Source organism: Vidua macroura, chromosome 4 (genome assembly GCF_024509145.1).
Source record: "Vidua macroura isolate BioBank_ID:100142 chromosome 4, ASM2450914v1, whole genome shotgun sequence".
NCBI lineage: Eukaryota > Metazoa > Chordata > Aves > Passeriformes > Viduidae > Vidua > Vidua macroura.
In genome coordinates this window covers 2523826-2539673 of record NC_071574.1, presented here as the reverse complement: position 1 = coordinate 2539673, position 15848 = coordinate 2523826, and the positions used below count along the sequence as shown (strand labels likewise).

The 15848-nt window shown below is 44.4% G+C and overlaps 1 protein-coding gene across 3 annotated transcripts in view; it reads left to right on the top strand.

Annotated features, from left to right (window-relative positions):
• The first annotated feature begins 667 nt into the window (after positions 1-667).
• SHROOM3 (shroom family member 3) overlaps positions 668-15848 on the top strand; it is a 115710-nt gene continuing 100529 nt past the window's right edge. For 2 of the 3 annotated variants that reach the window (XM_053975316.1, XM_053975315.1), the window contains exon 1: positions 4034-4198. In XM_053975316.1, the coding sequence (XP_053831291.1) occupies positions 4034-4198 (165 nt within the window). Of the gene's footprint in view, positions 820-4033; positions 4199-15848 lie in introns of those variants that run through there. The other variant, XM_053975317.1, reaches the window with a different exon arrangement.

Sequence of the window (15848 nt, the reverse complement as noted above, 5' to 3'; positions counted from 1 at the left end):
TTTTCCAACACCAGAAGGATGTGGATTCATTGATTTCACAGGTTACTTCTGTTTCTCAGCTTTGTTCTTTCCTTCCACTCCCAGATCTCAGTTTTCCCCTTTCTCTGTCTGATTTTTCACATTTTTACCTCAGGCCTATACAGACAAACAAGCTTATTCTGTGGTTTGGAACGAAGATGAGCTCAAATCCAACTGGGAATCTGAGTGGAGGTTCCCTGTGTAGCCCTAGGAATTTTTCTCTGGAAGCACCTTTTGAATGTTAGTTGATGATTGCAATCCCTTTGATGCCATGCAGAGCCTCAACATGTTTTCCCTCCTGTTATTTCCTCTTTTAGATGCCAGACTGACATTTTCCAGAGCTGAGGAGATGGATACTTTACAGTCAGCCTCAGCTGATTGTAGGTAAGTACAGGAAAGCCATATTTTTGATTCATTTGTTCCTGATTTCTTTTTAAAAATAAACATCCAGGGGAATTGCTACCCCAAGAGGGAATGATTCATTCCTGAAGGGGTCCTGGGCTGATCCAGGAGAGCTGTGTCTTTTGACACTTGTGTTTTGTTCCATCCTACTGCAGATTTAGGTGAATGGCTTCAGGACTCCCGGGGAGAGGAAGAAGCTGGGCCCACTGGTGCCTGAAGGATTGTCCATTATTTGAAATTCCTCACACTCCTCAGCTTACACAGAGCCCTGCCTGGAAGGAAAAGAGAAGTTCTTCAGTGATGAAACCAGGGACCAAGGGAAAAGGAGCACTTCTTTTTCAGCCTTTTCATGCTTCCTGTATGGCCATCAGCAAGTCACCCGTTGGGTCTCTGTGAAAGGTAGGAGAGTCCACGTTATTTCACAAAACTTCTCTTTAGAGACAAATTGTGAATCTTCTTCCTCTCAACTTACAGGATAGAAGTCAGCAGCAGGTAGATTTAAACTAAGCCTAGTGTTTAGTTCTCCTGCCAAAAGTAACAACTGTGTACAAAATGAGCTGAATTTCCTGTCTTTGATCAGATCAGGCGTTCTGAATGCTTAGGACAGATCCTGCTTCATTTTTGAAAGGGAAAAGCGTAGTAAATGCCTATTAACTACGGAAATGTTGGCATGTAAGTCGATCAGCTTGAACTGTGACAGTTTCTGGCTTCAGCAGAGGGGGGCAGTGTTGCTCTGAGGAACTTCATTTGAGAAAAAAAACTTGGAATATTTGAAGGAATTTAGGAAAAGACAGAGCAGTTGCCAGCTGCCTTGATTGATGATAAATACAGGGTTTGATTGGGACCTCTGAAAAGTGAAATCAGAGGTAATTTTTCCTGCTTTAGCAATGCAGTGCTTGATGAGGGTAAGGGTTCTGACATGACTGTTCCAAATTTATTTTCCCTTTACGCCACAACTGTGCAAAACTTCAAATATATTGTTCTGCGTGGAAAGCACTTTTCTGAGCCCAGGTTCTTTTGGTTGCATCCCATCAAGGGGTATGTCAGCTCTGTCCTGAAAGGAACCCCTGTGTGGAATAAGAGCCCGCTGAGGAAGTAGTGCAGTATTTGGCAAGCCCTTTTTGGGTGATTGATCAAACCTCTTTCCTTAGCTGGTTGTGAGTCTCTGACACATAGAAGCGCCTGGATGTGACCTTTTCAGATCTGGATTAACAGGAAGAAAAAATACCAAATCCAGAGGTGGTAAGAGGAGAAAATCCTGTGCTTGCAATGGTGACAATTCTGATGGAGCTTTTGGCAAAAATGATGTTGGATTCAGCACCTGAATTGAACCACAGTGCTGGAGGAGAAGTACAACTGTCTCTCAGAAATATGTTGATAACTTTTAATCATCAGATGCAGTAAGAAATAGAGCTCCCACTGGAAATCTGGTGTCCGCAGACAGGTGTGGTGACAAACGTTTTGTATGGGAAATGGATGTGATCCAGAGAAGTGCCTCGGGCTGGCGTGTCCTTACACAGCCTTACCTAGTCCTGCTGGCTATGGATGGGAGGAGGCATGGCCTCGAGAGAGCTCCTGGAGCCTTCGCCTGTCCCTGGAAGGGCTGTGCAGAGCATGGACATGAATTGCTCTTTGTGGTGGCTTGGAGTGAGGGTTTTCACACTGAAACATTAGGAGTGTAAAGCCTCAGAAATCTGATTTGAGTCAGGCTAAAGGGTGAGTTCTGGATAATAGCAATCCGTGAGACTGACCAGGTTGTGAGGCTAATGAAAACTCAACCCCTGGGAGGGAAGCTGAGGGGGCAAAGCTCAGTATAAGCAAGGATTGAAGAATCATCTACCATGAAAAATAAAGCAAGGGGCCTCTTTTCTGCGTGTCTCCACGGCTGTTGGGAATGAGACTTGGGACACGTGGGGCAAATAGAAGGGTCTGGGAACCTGTAACATCTTAAAGGGAATGGAATGGGAATGGGGTGCCATGGACAAATGCAAGGAATACTGGGTTTAGAGTCCCAACTGCAAAGCTTTTCCCCCACCGTTCATTAAAATTTTGTTAACACAAGGCCCTGAGAGCTTGCAAAACCCGAAGGAGAAATAATGCACATTCCATGCACGGTGAGATCAAAAGCTGGGGTGCCTTAGAGGGAGACACTACTGTGTGTTTCCTCAGCTCTGGTCTCCTCTCTCTATTGTCCGGGATCCAGTTAAAAATCAGGAAAGGTCTTGCACACCTTCAGTGACACATGCCGCGATAGATGTTAAGTGATAAGCCAAGTCCCTAGGTCTATGTGCACATGCGTAAGAGCAGATCCAGCCACATCCACATGTTCTACAGTAGGTAACTGCCTACATGAATAAAAGTATCCAGAGTTTTTGGTGTTGTTTCTTATTCCATTTATTGGGAAAGCATTGGCCTTTCCTGGCAATGTAAATGGGGAAAATAAATATGTCCAGGGAAGCTAGTAAGGCTCCACAGAGAGGAAAAGCGCTTTATGAGAGCAGAATTATTAGCAGTGCTCCACTGAGCTGATTTGGAACAGGTCCATTGTGTTTTCAGCAACTGGCAGTTTGGATTGTTACAATTCCTTGGCAAGGACAATAGAAAGATGGTGGTTTCCGGGGGCATAATAAAAGGGTGAGCCCCAGCTTTTGCACACTGCATTTTATAATTGCGTGCTTGATGTACACAATTGGGCAGCACTGCCTTACTTGCCTTAATCCATCTCTCTCTCTCTCTCTCCCCCCACCTCACTTCCTCACCCTCCCTCAGAGCAGCAGTAGCTGCTGCAGCTCTGGCAGCTCATCGGGGAGAGCACCGAAAATGAAAAGAGTTCAGCTATCGCCTTAACGTTTTTCCCAGAGGATTCATTTCACCTGCTTCTCCAGCTTTCCCAATGGTTTTTTTTTTCACTCTTTAATCCAATAAGCATGGAGTTATTTCACATTTTAAAGCCCTCTAAAGGGTTTTAGGAATGGACTTGCTCTCTCCTTCCTCCTCCCCCAGCCTTTTTTTTTTTTTTTGACAAGTCAGAAAATTGTGAAGTAAGCGAACAGAGTAACTGAGAGCTGAGAGGGAGAAGACGCTTCCATTCTTTTAGTGCAGTGGGCTGAGGCAAAAAGGCCATTGTAATGGTAAATCGCATGCAGAAAGGAAGAAAAGACTGATAATCAATCACAAATGAAGCATTCGTTTGGATTTTGGCAATTTACTGGCCAGGGGCTTTTAAATCCATAAAGTTTTTCTTTTTTTTTTTTTCTTTTTTTTTTTTTTCTTTTTTTGCCCCCATCTTTAAAACCACAGTTTTGATCTGCTGAAGGCAGGAAGAGAAATCTTTACCAAGCTCTCATGCCCAGAGTAGCTGGGAATGGGGAGAGCTCAGTGCTGAAACTAAAATCCTGATGGAGAAGCAGCGTGGTGAAATGTTGATGGGGCTGTTTTTAACCCATCACCTTGGACTCCGACTCTGAAGCAGAACTTTCCACCTCAGGCTCTTCTTGTTTCTCGTATGCAGGGATGACTTGTGGTGGGCTTCTGGGGACTTTGATTTCCAAGCTGGTTGCTCTGTGACGGCCTGAGTGGGTTTTGTGTTTGCCTGAGTATGTGATTAGGACAGATGAGGATGTTAGACAACATTAACACCAGCATCTCCCCTTCAGAGTGCAGCATCACCCACAAGGGAAGATACATCTACCTGGAGGCACTGCTGCACGGAGGTGCTCCATGGGGATTCACGCTGAAGGGCGGGCTGGAGCACGGAGAGCCATTAATCATCTCAAAGGTACTCGTTCTCATTTTCTATGCCATGCAAGCAAGGTGGGAGTGGTACCCGACTCAGAGGGCAAGAGTTGTAGAAGTAACACTGAAATGTTGTAGCTGATGTTGTATTTGGCTTGGGTTTTAAGTGCTGAGCACCTGTTCAAGTCAGCAGCTTTGCTCAGGAGCTGCGTATTTGAGAAACACAGGAGAGCTCTCGGCATTGTTTGACTATCCAAGTGCAGGTTTTGTCCCACAGGAAGTATCGTGTCTTGCAGAAACTGGCTGTATTTATTTCACTGCTATCGATGGGGGGGAGTAGGGGACTCTCATGAAGTGATCTTGTGTCATGAAGCCGTGGCATATCTGAGCAGGGTCAGTAATCCATCCCCACCACTCCTGAGGTATAACACAGTGAGTGCTTTCAGTCACACGGTGGAATGTGGGCTAATTAGGAGTGTGTGTGTGAAACAGTGCAGTAAATACTTGCACCTGTTTCATAAGTGGTTTGCTCACCCTACTTAGTAAATACCTGTTAAGTATGGTGCACCTTCAAGGTGTTTATTATTTAATGATTGGGTATTCTCAACAGGCAACTAGTAGCTCACAAGGATATTTTGAGGGGGGAAAATGGGAGAAGGAATTCCTTGTTCTCGTCAGAACCAGTCTGTTACCCAGGTACCTCAGGATGCAGGTGCTGAAGACCAAGGATTTTCAAAAACATCACCTTACATCTTTGAATATCTAAAATATGTTTGACCTATGGCCCTAAAACTATTCTGAAAATAGGATATAGGTAATTCTGAAATTTCACCTCCAGTGGGTCCTAACCATATGTGTCCTGTGTCATCAATCTGGTGCATTCTGTTTTTATAGTGTGTATGTCGAGCTAGTGCATGAAGGGACTTTTGTCCAATCTTACTCCCTCCTGCAAACGGGGATGTATGTGGGGAATTCGATGGATCACAACCAGCAGCAGATAAAAGAAATGTTGATACTCAGAATCAATGTTGTTCAAAGCCTTTGCATTTTCAATTCCCGTTGCAATTCCCCATGCAAACACATTCACATGAAGACTGTCAGTCACTGAAGTAAATTCGTTGTGATTAATACATTTACATGTTGAAAGTGAAAAAAAAAGGGGGGGGGGGGCTCCCATTAAAGTCCTTTCATCATAAAAGGATTTTAGAAATTTCACACAATCATCTTTCTTGCAGGACCTTCTTGGAGGCAATTTGGTATAGCCACAGACAGCAAAAGTAGCCTCACAGAAATGGTGCTATAATTTTTCTTTTATAAACACTTGGGACTAATACAGGCTGTTCACTGTTCCTGGCAGTGTCCTGCAGTCATGAGGAAAGAGTTTCTTTTTGCTCTGACATTCTTCTGTGATGTAAAAATTGCACTCCCCCTTTTTTTCCTTTTTTTCTTTTTTTTTTCTTTCTTTTTTTTTTTTTTTAATTGGGGGCAGGGAGACAGACAGGATGGGAGATGGCTCTGGCTGCTGAACATTAATTAATCTATGGGATTTGGTTTCCACAACAACGAGGCCCCTTAATGTCAAACATGCCTGGAGTGTGCATAGTGCCACTTGGAGCTGTATGACTTGTGCCTGCTTTTCCTGAAACAACACCACAAAAATGTGCTGGGTTTTATTTTTGGTGGGGTTTTCCCTTTTTTCTCCTTGTAGTCCCTGCTTGGTTTGTGCTATCAGTGTCAGCATTTCAGTGTTTTGCTCATGCATGTGTGATGCAGAGCTGGAGAATGGCTGCATGTGAAAGCTCTGCTTTCTGGAATTCAGGCAGCTCCTGTTTCCTGGTTTCCAGTTTCAACTGAGAAATTCCTCTGGTGCTTCAATTCACTATGTGCTCCTCAGAATTAATTGCATATTACTCATTTAGTTAATTCAGTGTTCCTCGCCTGAGTGTACTGTGAAGTAATGAGGAACTGTGGGGAAATGATGAATTATGTTACAGATTTAATTCTGTACAAGAGTGCTTGAAGAATGATAGAAAGTTGTAGGTTGAAAAGGACCATTAAGGATGCAGGCACTGGGAATGATGCAACAACAGTTCCAAATAATACTACATATAAATACCAGAAAAAAATGGATGTCAGTTTTTAATTTCTGATTTTTCACAATTAAGAAATTTTATTTTCTGTTTTCACTCCGTGTTCTGTTGGCAAATAATTATATTTATGTCTACTTACCTGTCTGTTTGCACTGACAGGGTGGTGTTAAATGGCCTTAGAGTAAATGAAAGTGGACATTTCAGCAAATATCTAAGCTGGTGCCCATGACAGCTTGCAACATGACTTAAAGTTACACTGATGTATTGTTATGAAATTCTAGAGAGATAACAGATCTGTGTGAACACAGTAGCTCTTTCTAGCCCTCAGGAACTGCTGGGGACCCAGAGTACTGATGTGTCTCAGCTTCAGGCCAAAGGCTGTAATGGAAGTTCAAAACCAAGAGGAGTGAATTTACAAAAGGCCCACATGCACAAAACCTGGTTCTCACAGCCCAGGGCAGCGCTTGGGAAAGACACCAATTTCTCCACCAGTGACATGCCAAGAATTTACCCAAAAGTGAGGGAAGCAGCAGTTGGGAGTGAAAGTGCAAAAAGCAGGCCTGTATCCTCAGCTGGTAGAAGGTGCTGGTTTAGAGAGCCAGCTACCAGAGCTTTAGTATATTTTTAGTGTATTTTTTTAGCATTGCCTTCCATATAAGAACAAGTTCTTTGCTGCCCTTGAGTTAGATTGCCTTTGCTGTACAGATCTGTTGCTGCTCTCCGTGCAGCAGGACAGGCTGATTTGGAGGGGGACAGGTGGCTGAGCACACACCTGTGCACAGAGGGGCAAGCTTCCAGTTAAAAACGGTAGTGCAGCTTTGCTGGCTCAGCCACGGTGCTCAGCACATCCTGCAGCCCAGCCTAACAACTCTCAGAAATGCAGCTAACCACATGAATTTGCCTAGCTAAGGCACACAGCTCCTTTATGCTAATGCTGCTCTTTTTTCCCCTGTGGAAAGACAGCCCTACACTGAAGCAGTTTCGTGGCAGCTGATTCAAAGTCCTCAGTTCATAATTTATTTTGCTGGAGGTGGGGGCAGACAATAAATTCATTGCATCTCACTCACATTTTTCCCTGAGAGAAGCCTCAGAATAAAGCTTTGTGGAATCCTCCCAGCATCTGTTTTTGTTGTACCAGCAGGAAAGGAGTGGAAGGATGGCAAAAGGTAGGCAGTTGCATGTTCCTTTTCTGCTGCACCTCAAGGAAATGTCCAAAACTCAATACCTAAAGGAGCACCAGAATGTCCCTGGGTAGCAGTGGGACAGTGCCCAAAAAGAGACAAATTAACACCATGTATTTTCCCTTTAATAATAATTCTGTGGTATGAAATGTAGTCAATGACATGTTGTCAAATAGTCCTTTGGGTTCTCAAGTTTTTTATTTCTTTCCTTTAAAAAAAAACCAAAACAATGACAGTTGCTTGTTTTGTTTTTAGTGTTTAAACATATTTGTGCTTAAAAAGTAACTCAGTGTCCTCAATGTGTCACTAAAGCTTCTACTTCAAGTAGAAGTTAGATTCCCTGAAGTGACCTCCACTCCTCTGTTTATAGACCTTGGGTCCTACAGCTGAATTTCTGATTTTTTTATTATACCTGTTCAGTAATTTAAAACCCTGTAATTTTGGCCCGATTTGGGGATATTTTCTTGCAGTGGAAATTTCATTAAACAAGTGTTTTTTTTCATCTGGAAATAGAACTTCAATGACAAATGCCAAAGTGATTGCAGGTGATACCTAGTGTTCAATTAGATTCCAATATTCTGTGGCCTCAAAATCATGATAATACCCAGAAGTAAACCAAGATTTCTATTTCCAAATTACTTTTTTGGCTCACCCTTAGCTGCAAGATCAAAAATGCAAAAATGAAAGCCCTGACTGTTACAGGCAGTGAAGGCAAACTGGTAAGAGAAGGTTTCATTCCCTCTCAATTTTCTCTAAGAATTTTTAACCTAAGGTAATTAATGTTAATCAGTCTCAACCATTTTGGAGCCAGGAGAGGTATTTCTGTGGCGTGTTTCTCCTTGCTACACAAACCTTTGGAACAGTTCTGGCTGTTGTAGGCCTCTGAAATGCCCTTTTATTTTGAGCTCCGTGTTGACAATACTAACAAAGGAGTTGTTTCTCTTGCCTAGGAATTAAAGCGTCCAAAGCGTTCTCCCTGGGATTGTGGCTGTGTGGGAACACTTTTCACATGCTGTGCTGGAGTTCATGGGTTCCCTTCACTCAAAAGGGCAGGTCGTTTGCAGGGACCTCATGCCAAAAGCATGACACAAACTCTGAGGTTTACCTCTCAGCAGGGATGTAGGAAGCAATCAAAGTTTAATAATAATGGGAATAGTTTGGGACAGAGCCTGAGAAATAATCTGGAATTCTTGTAAGGTGTTTAAACCTTTTCTGGAGCCTGATCCAAACTCTGATGCAATGAAGAGCAGTCAGCGCTTGCAGGAGCTGGACCTGGCTGCCTTCACAAGGCTCCCCTGCTTGTGCTACTTCTCTGGTATTTTTGGTTGAGAGAGCTCATAGAGCACTTAGTGACGTGCAGTGGGAATTGTTCCACCCTTCTTGACAAAACAAAACTCAAAAGCTGGTCCATAGGCACCTATCCCTGTCTCTGATCCAAACACTGGGAATCAGTGTTCTCCCAGTACCAGGAGCTCGTAGCTTTCCCCGCTTGAATGCCCAGAGTCCCCATAAACAAAATAAAATTATCTTACGCATTGACAGGCAAAGTTTCTTTGCATCTGTTCCCCGTATCCCTTGGTGTGACAAGTGGCAGTTTAGGAACTGTTACCCTTTTTGTAGGGCTGCAGGCACAAAACCCATGGCCCGTGCTCATGTTAGGGAGACTTCTCTGAAGCTGGCAGAGTCATGAGAGACTTGTTGGCCTGGGCATTAGGACATGAAACTGAGCCAGACGCACAGTGACATCTTCTGTAATTTTTTAAACATTTATTTTAATTTTTTCTTTGAACATTTCCACCCTTGTTGCTGTTGATATGGACTTTATTTTTCTCCTTGCTGCTGAAGAATAGCTTGAGGCCTGTGTTGTTAATGTTTAAAAAACCCACCCCTTCTCACCCTTTATCTTCCAATATTCTGCAAATGGACCGGTGATGGTGAGGGGCTCATGGTGCAAAATCATCTGCCGGCACATCTGGCTCCTGTGGCAGGCAGTGCACAAGGCAGGTGTCTGATCCCAGATATGAAGAAAATCTGAATGCTGCAGACTGGCAGCTGACACTGTAACTGTTTGAGTAGGCAGGAGGCAGTTGCTCACCACTCTTCCTGGTTTCTCAGGGCTCGCATTAGGGCCTCTCCAAAGACTGCTGATGCCAGCACGAGGGACAGGATCCCTACCTTTTCTTAAAGCGAGGGAGCTGCTGCATGAAAAGGCTTCTATTGTCAGCCCTTCCATTAGGCTGCCGAGCATTTTCCAGCACAAAAAGACTTCTGTTCACTTCCACAGCACTGAATTAGCAACCACAGGCAAACCCAGAGCCTGACATGAGCAGGGCCTGGTGAGCACTGCTGCTGCCCCAGCAGGGTTGGGGGCAGCTTTCAGACCACGGAGGGGGGCAGTGCCAGCTGTTCTGTGATGCATCCCAGGGAGCCTGGCTACAGGGAATACCTTGCTCATCCCAAACTATGAATCCCAAGGGGCACAGACAACTCTGTTATGAACGTGCCTGTGGAAGAAAATGATGAAAAAAGAATTTCTCTGTGCTGAGAAGGGGTGGGGATGGCGTCTGCCAGGTGTTGGTGTCCAGTTGACCAGTCATACTTTAGAATTTCCTCCTTAGCAGAGGTCAGCCCAAGCTGTGAAGTTTTGCCCTAAATCCCCAGAGACAGCTTCTCTGAAAGATCAGATCTCCACCCCTCATTGCTGCCACAGGAGTTATGGAGTGTCATGTCCTTCAAAGTCACAGAAAGGTATAAAGGAAGAAATATTTTCTTCTCAGGACAGAGAAGAATCCTGTGTGATTAAAAATAACATGTAATCCTTAGGGTCAAGAAATGAAGCCTTCGTAAATCCTTCCCTGGCTTTAGCTTGCATGAAAGATTAGACAGAAAAATGCCACATATCCTTGTTCCCTTGGCTGTAGCAGATACAGCCAGAGTTGAGGTTTAAAAGCTGATCTTAAAATGAGACACAGGGAATGCACTCTTCAACTTGCGTTTGTACACAATAGATGTTTGCTTGTGAAAGGGTCCACTGCTTTCAGCCTTTCCCACAGTTCTTGGGAGCCCAAGGCACAGGAAGAAAACCCATCATTGATGATAGAGCTGGAGCTGAGCTAATCTTATCTCAAATTTCATTGGTGTTTGCCTTCAGGAACTTTTGAGGAAGCTCAAAATTGTGACACATGAATCCAGCATAAGTCTATTGCATGGGAAGTCTTCAACCAGTGACAGGATCCCAGGGAGCAGCTGGAGCTGTGTCAGGAGATGTTTGGCTGAATATTAGGAAAAAGGTTCTTCACCCAGAGGGTGGTCAGGCACTGAACAGGCTCCCCAGGGCAGTGGTCATGGTCATGGACCCCAAGCCTGCCAGAGCACATGGAAAATGCTCTCAGGCACATGGTGGGATTCTTAGAGGGGTCTCGTGCAGAGCCAGAAGTTGGACTTGATGACCCTTATGGGTCCCTTCCACCTCAGGATATCCTCTGAATCAGAACTGGGAGGTTGAAAATGAGGTGAGCTGTAATTTGCTTTCCAACAAACACTGGTAGTCAAAGGAACAATGTCCAGAGGCCTTTGAAAATAGACGGCCAAGGCAGAAAATTTCTGTAACTCATTTGTGTACTGCCAAAGCCTGGAGTGAATCCCCATCCAGTGGCAGCAGAGAGAGCATCCAAGGCAGTGCCAGGAAACCCTGAAAGATATTGGTATCCATCAGTACCAACTGAGTACACCTGAAAGGTGGGAAAAAACTTCCAAATATTGCTTGTTTTAAGTAAGAGAAAGTTTGTGTCCACTCATTCACACAGCTGAACCAGAAATAGAGTTCTCATCTTTCCATTTTTAGCCAGCCACTGCCTAAATCATAAAAAAAACCCCAAAAACTAAATGATGCCAGGTTTCTTGGTCTACTGAAATTAGGAAAAGAGCAACAGGAGCAGAACAAGAGCAGCTTATCCAGGACACAGCTTGTTAACATCCTAACTGGTATTCAAGCATAATATTAGTTTTTCACACTTGCATTAAAAAATCCCACCAAAAAAAAAAATCGAACCCCAATGAAGAATGATTCCTGCTGATAAGAAAATCACTGTGCTTAAATTCATTAATAGAATAGGCTGTGGGATACATTTCAAAGCACAGGGTGAGAAATAAGCTCCCAAATCCCATTAAGAAATAACAGGATTTATGTGCATTCCTCCCATATATTAACTTTCCCCTCTGGAAACGTCTTGTGCTGAGCTGGTGCCATTTTTCAGGCAGGTGCAGTGTTATGCAGTTCCCACAGACTCACCAGATAATCTGCCAGCCTGAAAGCCATTCCCCATTCTCCCCAAGAATGGGGATTTTCCGAGGCCCAGCTGAATGAGGAGCTTGGCTGACAAATGCCGTGGCCAGGCGCTGCGGCGGGGCTCAGTCACACATTCTGCAGCGATGCCGTCAGCAGCTCCGGCCTGGCCACATCCGCCGCTCCGACGTTTTCAACCCCGGCCAGCAGAGATCCAACAGATCCCGGGGCTTAACAGCTGCTGTTGGGAGCGGGGCATTTTCTGAACGTGACATGCAGAGGTACCATTTGTGAGCTGAAGTCTTCGGGAAATTGGTTTGTAGGATCAGCAGGGTCTGAAAATTTCACAATACCTGGGAGAACTGCTGACCCTCTGAGAAGGAGCATTCACTGTAGCCCTATGGAAGTTTTTACCTTGGTTTTCTGTTGAGCTTGTGAGCAGTATTTATTTTCTCTCTCATGGTAGTGGCAGCAGGATAAAGGTAAAAGCTACAACCCCTTTAATGCTTTTTATGAGTGTAATAAAGAAATCTGCTTCCACGTGGCTGGAATTTGTGGTTGTGATACAGTCATGAGATGTAAGTATAAAACCCCAAATGTGGGGATGGGTGAAGAGTGAAGCAAGAGTCTGCAAATGCAGCAGTGAGTTTACTACCTCATACAAGAATGATGTGCTTGAGATTTATGCATCTTTTAATACTGGATTTTAAGATGTTTACAATGGCATATAATTGCTGGAAGAATCGTGCCCTTGAAAACTTGCAGTAGTGCCAGATCCACTATTGCTTTCTTTTTAAAATTTTCTGTAAAAATACGTGTTCTTTAAAGGAACGCTGCATTTAGAAAAGTGGATTGGTCCCCAGTGTCAGACCTCATGTTTTCATACATTGATTGATGACCAGTCTTGCCAGTGGACTGAGATAGACCTACATTTCTCAAATGCAGTCTCATAGAAACTGGGAAATGACCTGATGGAATCCAGACCAAAGATCTGGCTGTTTTCCAGGGGCAAATACATGGCAAGACACATTCCCAGTTTCAAGTGAGGGGCTTGAAACAGAGAAAGAAATGTGAAACATTTGGACAGCGAGGGGTGGGGTCGTGGGGGGAATCTTCATTTTCTCAATGGTCCCTCTCCCCTCCCTCCTGCCCTGCTCTGTTTGGTGTTTGCTTAAAAGCAGTTGCCAGTGTTTGTTGAATAGTGTCAGCACAGAAGGGATGCAGCCACTGACCTGACTAAAAGGCACCAGCAAAAGGTTAGCAGAATTAGTCTTGTACTGCAGACTTGTATTAATAGTTGTATTGTGGGGTTGTTGGCACCAACTCTGCAATTAAATAAGTTGTTGGCACTCTTCCCTAGGTTAAATTACTATGGCTGTTCCCCCTGCTTGCAAGTCAATGAATACAACACTTTTGGGGAGGCAAGTTCAAACATTTTTGTTCTTTGGGGATTCTGCACATTTGTGGTCTCAAGCTAAGAGGTTTCTGCTGGCTTTCCAAGCAGACCTCTGTTGTTGTTCTGTCTCTGCAAAGAGCCCGTGCAAACTAATGGTGGAATAACCAAGCAGGAAGGAGGTGGCTGAGGGAGACACCACAAAAGACTGGAGAAACAAATGCCCTTAGAAGAGGTCCTTGCTTTCTCGCCTGCACAGATCCACAGATGTTTCCTAGCACTGGACTGTTGTTGGAGAGGATTAGTTTTCCATCACAGCTTCATCAGAGGCAACTTACCCTTTTTGCTAGGTCAAAAACAGCTACAGACAGGGGAGGGACTCCCTGCTTCTCCTTGCCCATAAGTGCAGAGCAGCCTCTTTTTCCAGCCCAAGGCACTCTTCCCACTCCTGCTTTAGTCAGTGGCAGCTTGACTTGGCCCAAGAGTCCTCACACTCCTCTGTGCCATTCTGCAGGGGCCACTCTCAGCCATACACCTCCACACTTGGAAAACTTTGGACTTCCAATTTATTAACAGTTCCTTCTACTTTGGGAACAGAAGTTCTTGCACTTCTTTCTGAGCTGCCTCTAATGTAGCAACACATGTTGACCTGCCAGCAGCACCTGTGTCCTCACCTGCTCACTAAGGGGTACATCCAAAAATCGCAATTCCCTCCATGTAGTCCGGTCCTTTGGGGCAGCAACTTGTAAACTTCAGGCACAAGAACTGCAGGTGCTTCAGTCTTTCTTTTCCTGTGACTAGTGTGGAAAGGTAGCAAGACTGTGGGGAGACTGTGCTCTGTACGGTCTGAGCTGAGAAACCTGTACAGAGAATATCCAAGATTTCTAAGAAACTGGTGCTATGCAAAAAAATGTCTGGACACAATCTTCATCTGTTCTTTCCTTAAGACTGGCTGTTATTTAACCAAGTGTTGGACATTAATTATGAACTGCAGTTAGAGGTTTTCCTGCCCACCAGGGACATGGGCTTTTTCTGGTTTATATCAATGTTTGATGGAGACTGATGGAGAGTGAGCCGTGGACACACCAACAGAAGCTGGAGGTTTGGAGGAAGGAGTAAGCAGAAACAACAGGAAGTATGCTTGAGTGTCTCAGTGTCTTTACGACTTGTTATGTATCTCATCAGCTGCTGAAACAAAAGGTTCCTGTGCTGGTTGAAGCTGAAGAGAACCAGGGTGAGCATATATTGTTCTGTAGGTTTTATTCTTCTCAGGTTGGGACCTTGTCAGCTCTCATTAGCTTAGCAGGTTGGATTGTGCCACCCCTTGGATGGGAGACTTTGCAAGGCAAAGAGAAATGACACAAAGTGGCTCAGTCTGTGGTCCTGTTCCCGCTGAGGCAGTGGTGAATCACTGACCCCTTGGGGTTTGTGGGGAGAGGGTGTGATAGCGCTGCTCTGTGAGACCTTCTGCCTCCGGTGATGAGATATTATAAGCTCAGGCAGTGGCAGATTGTACTAGGGAAAAATGTGATGCCACAAGCTAAATCCTGGGACAAATCACATGCCAACAACAGCATTATCATCTTGATTTTTCCTGAGTCACATTAAGCCCTCTTTGTAATTCACACGGGGTTGTAGTCTACCCCTGTACTTTTGGTGACCAGTTGTAGACCAAGCACAATCCTCAGTCAAATGTCTTTGGTTAGTTGCTGACTCGTCAGCATTCCAGAGTGAGTCTGCTTCTCTTTAGGGTAATTTGAAAATGGGGGTAGTATCCTGCCATTTCCAATAAAAGCATTATCTTCCATTATGCCTGTGGCCGTGGCATTCCCCAATGACTGCAAGGGAGCAGATCAATCCAGTGGCAAGTGGAGCTGAGCTGGCCCCCTGCAGCCCCGTGGGATGTCACTGACCAGCTTCACAGCAATACCTAGAAATCTGCAAGGTGAGATTATTGTGCCAGAGGATGGCTTTAAAGTACTTCCTATCAAGTTAGTTCAAGGCAATTACCTCTGTATCTGCTAAAAGTTGGGAATGTGGGAGCTAGGCAAGGAAGCCAAAGTTAGACACCTTTCTGCATAGGAGAGATGAGAGACTGGCCCTTTCCAAGCTCTGTAGCTATCCCTGCAAATTCCCTAGCCAAGACAAAAAAAAAAGAGAGAAAGAAAAAACCAAGATGGATAAAAGGAAAGTGTGGTTGTCTCATAGCTGCTCAACAGGCAACCCTGAGATCCCTCTGGCAAGAGCAACTGAAGCTGAATTTCTCATTGTTTGGCTTGTGTCACCCAGCTGGTCGGGTCAGAGAGCTTCTCTGACCTGAGTCCACGAGTGATGGACAGGTCTGTAGCGGGCATTATCACAACAAAATCACATGGAGTGAAAGGAAAACCTTGTGTGCCTTTCTTAACTTCTTCTCTCCCTGTTCTCCAAATCTTTAGGATAATACAGCTTTTCTTATTTTACTCTGAATCCGTTAATGCTTCTGTTGTGTAATAAGGTTTTCACAGCAAAATATGGCCTGGAGAGTAGTAAATGGAATTCTTCCAAGGATCCCCAAAGATCTGCAAAGATTCTGTTGCACTGCTAAAGGAAGCATTAATCATGGTCAGAAATATTTCCTGCTGGGTTGTAGTATGCTTTATGATTTCCTCTGTCCCTCAGGCACTAGTGGAAATTCCATCTGATAAGAAGGTGTGGGTTTATTTTGGTTGGTTGGGTTGGTTTTGGTTTTTTTTGTGGATTGT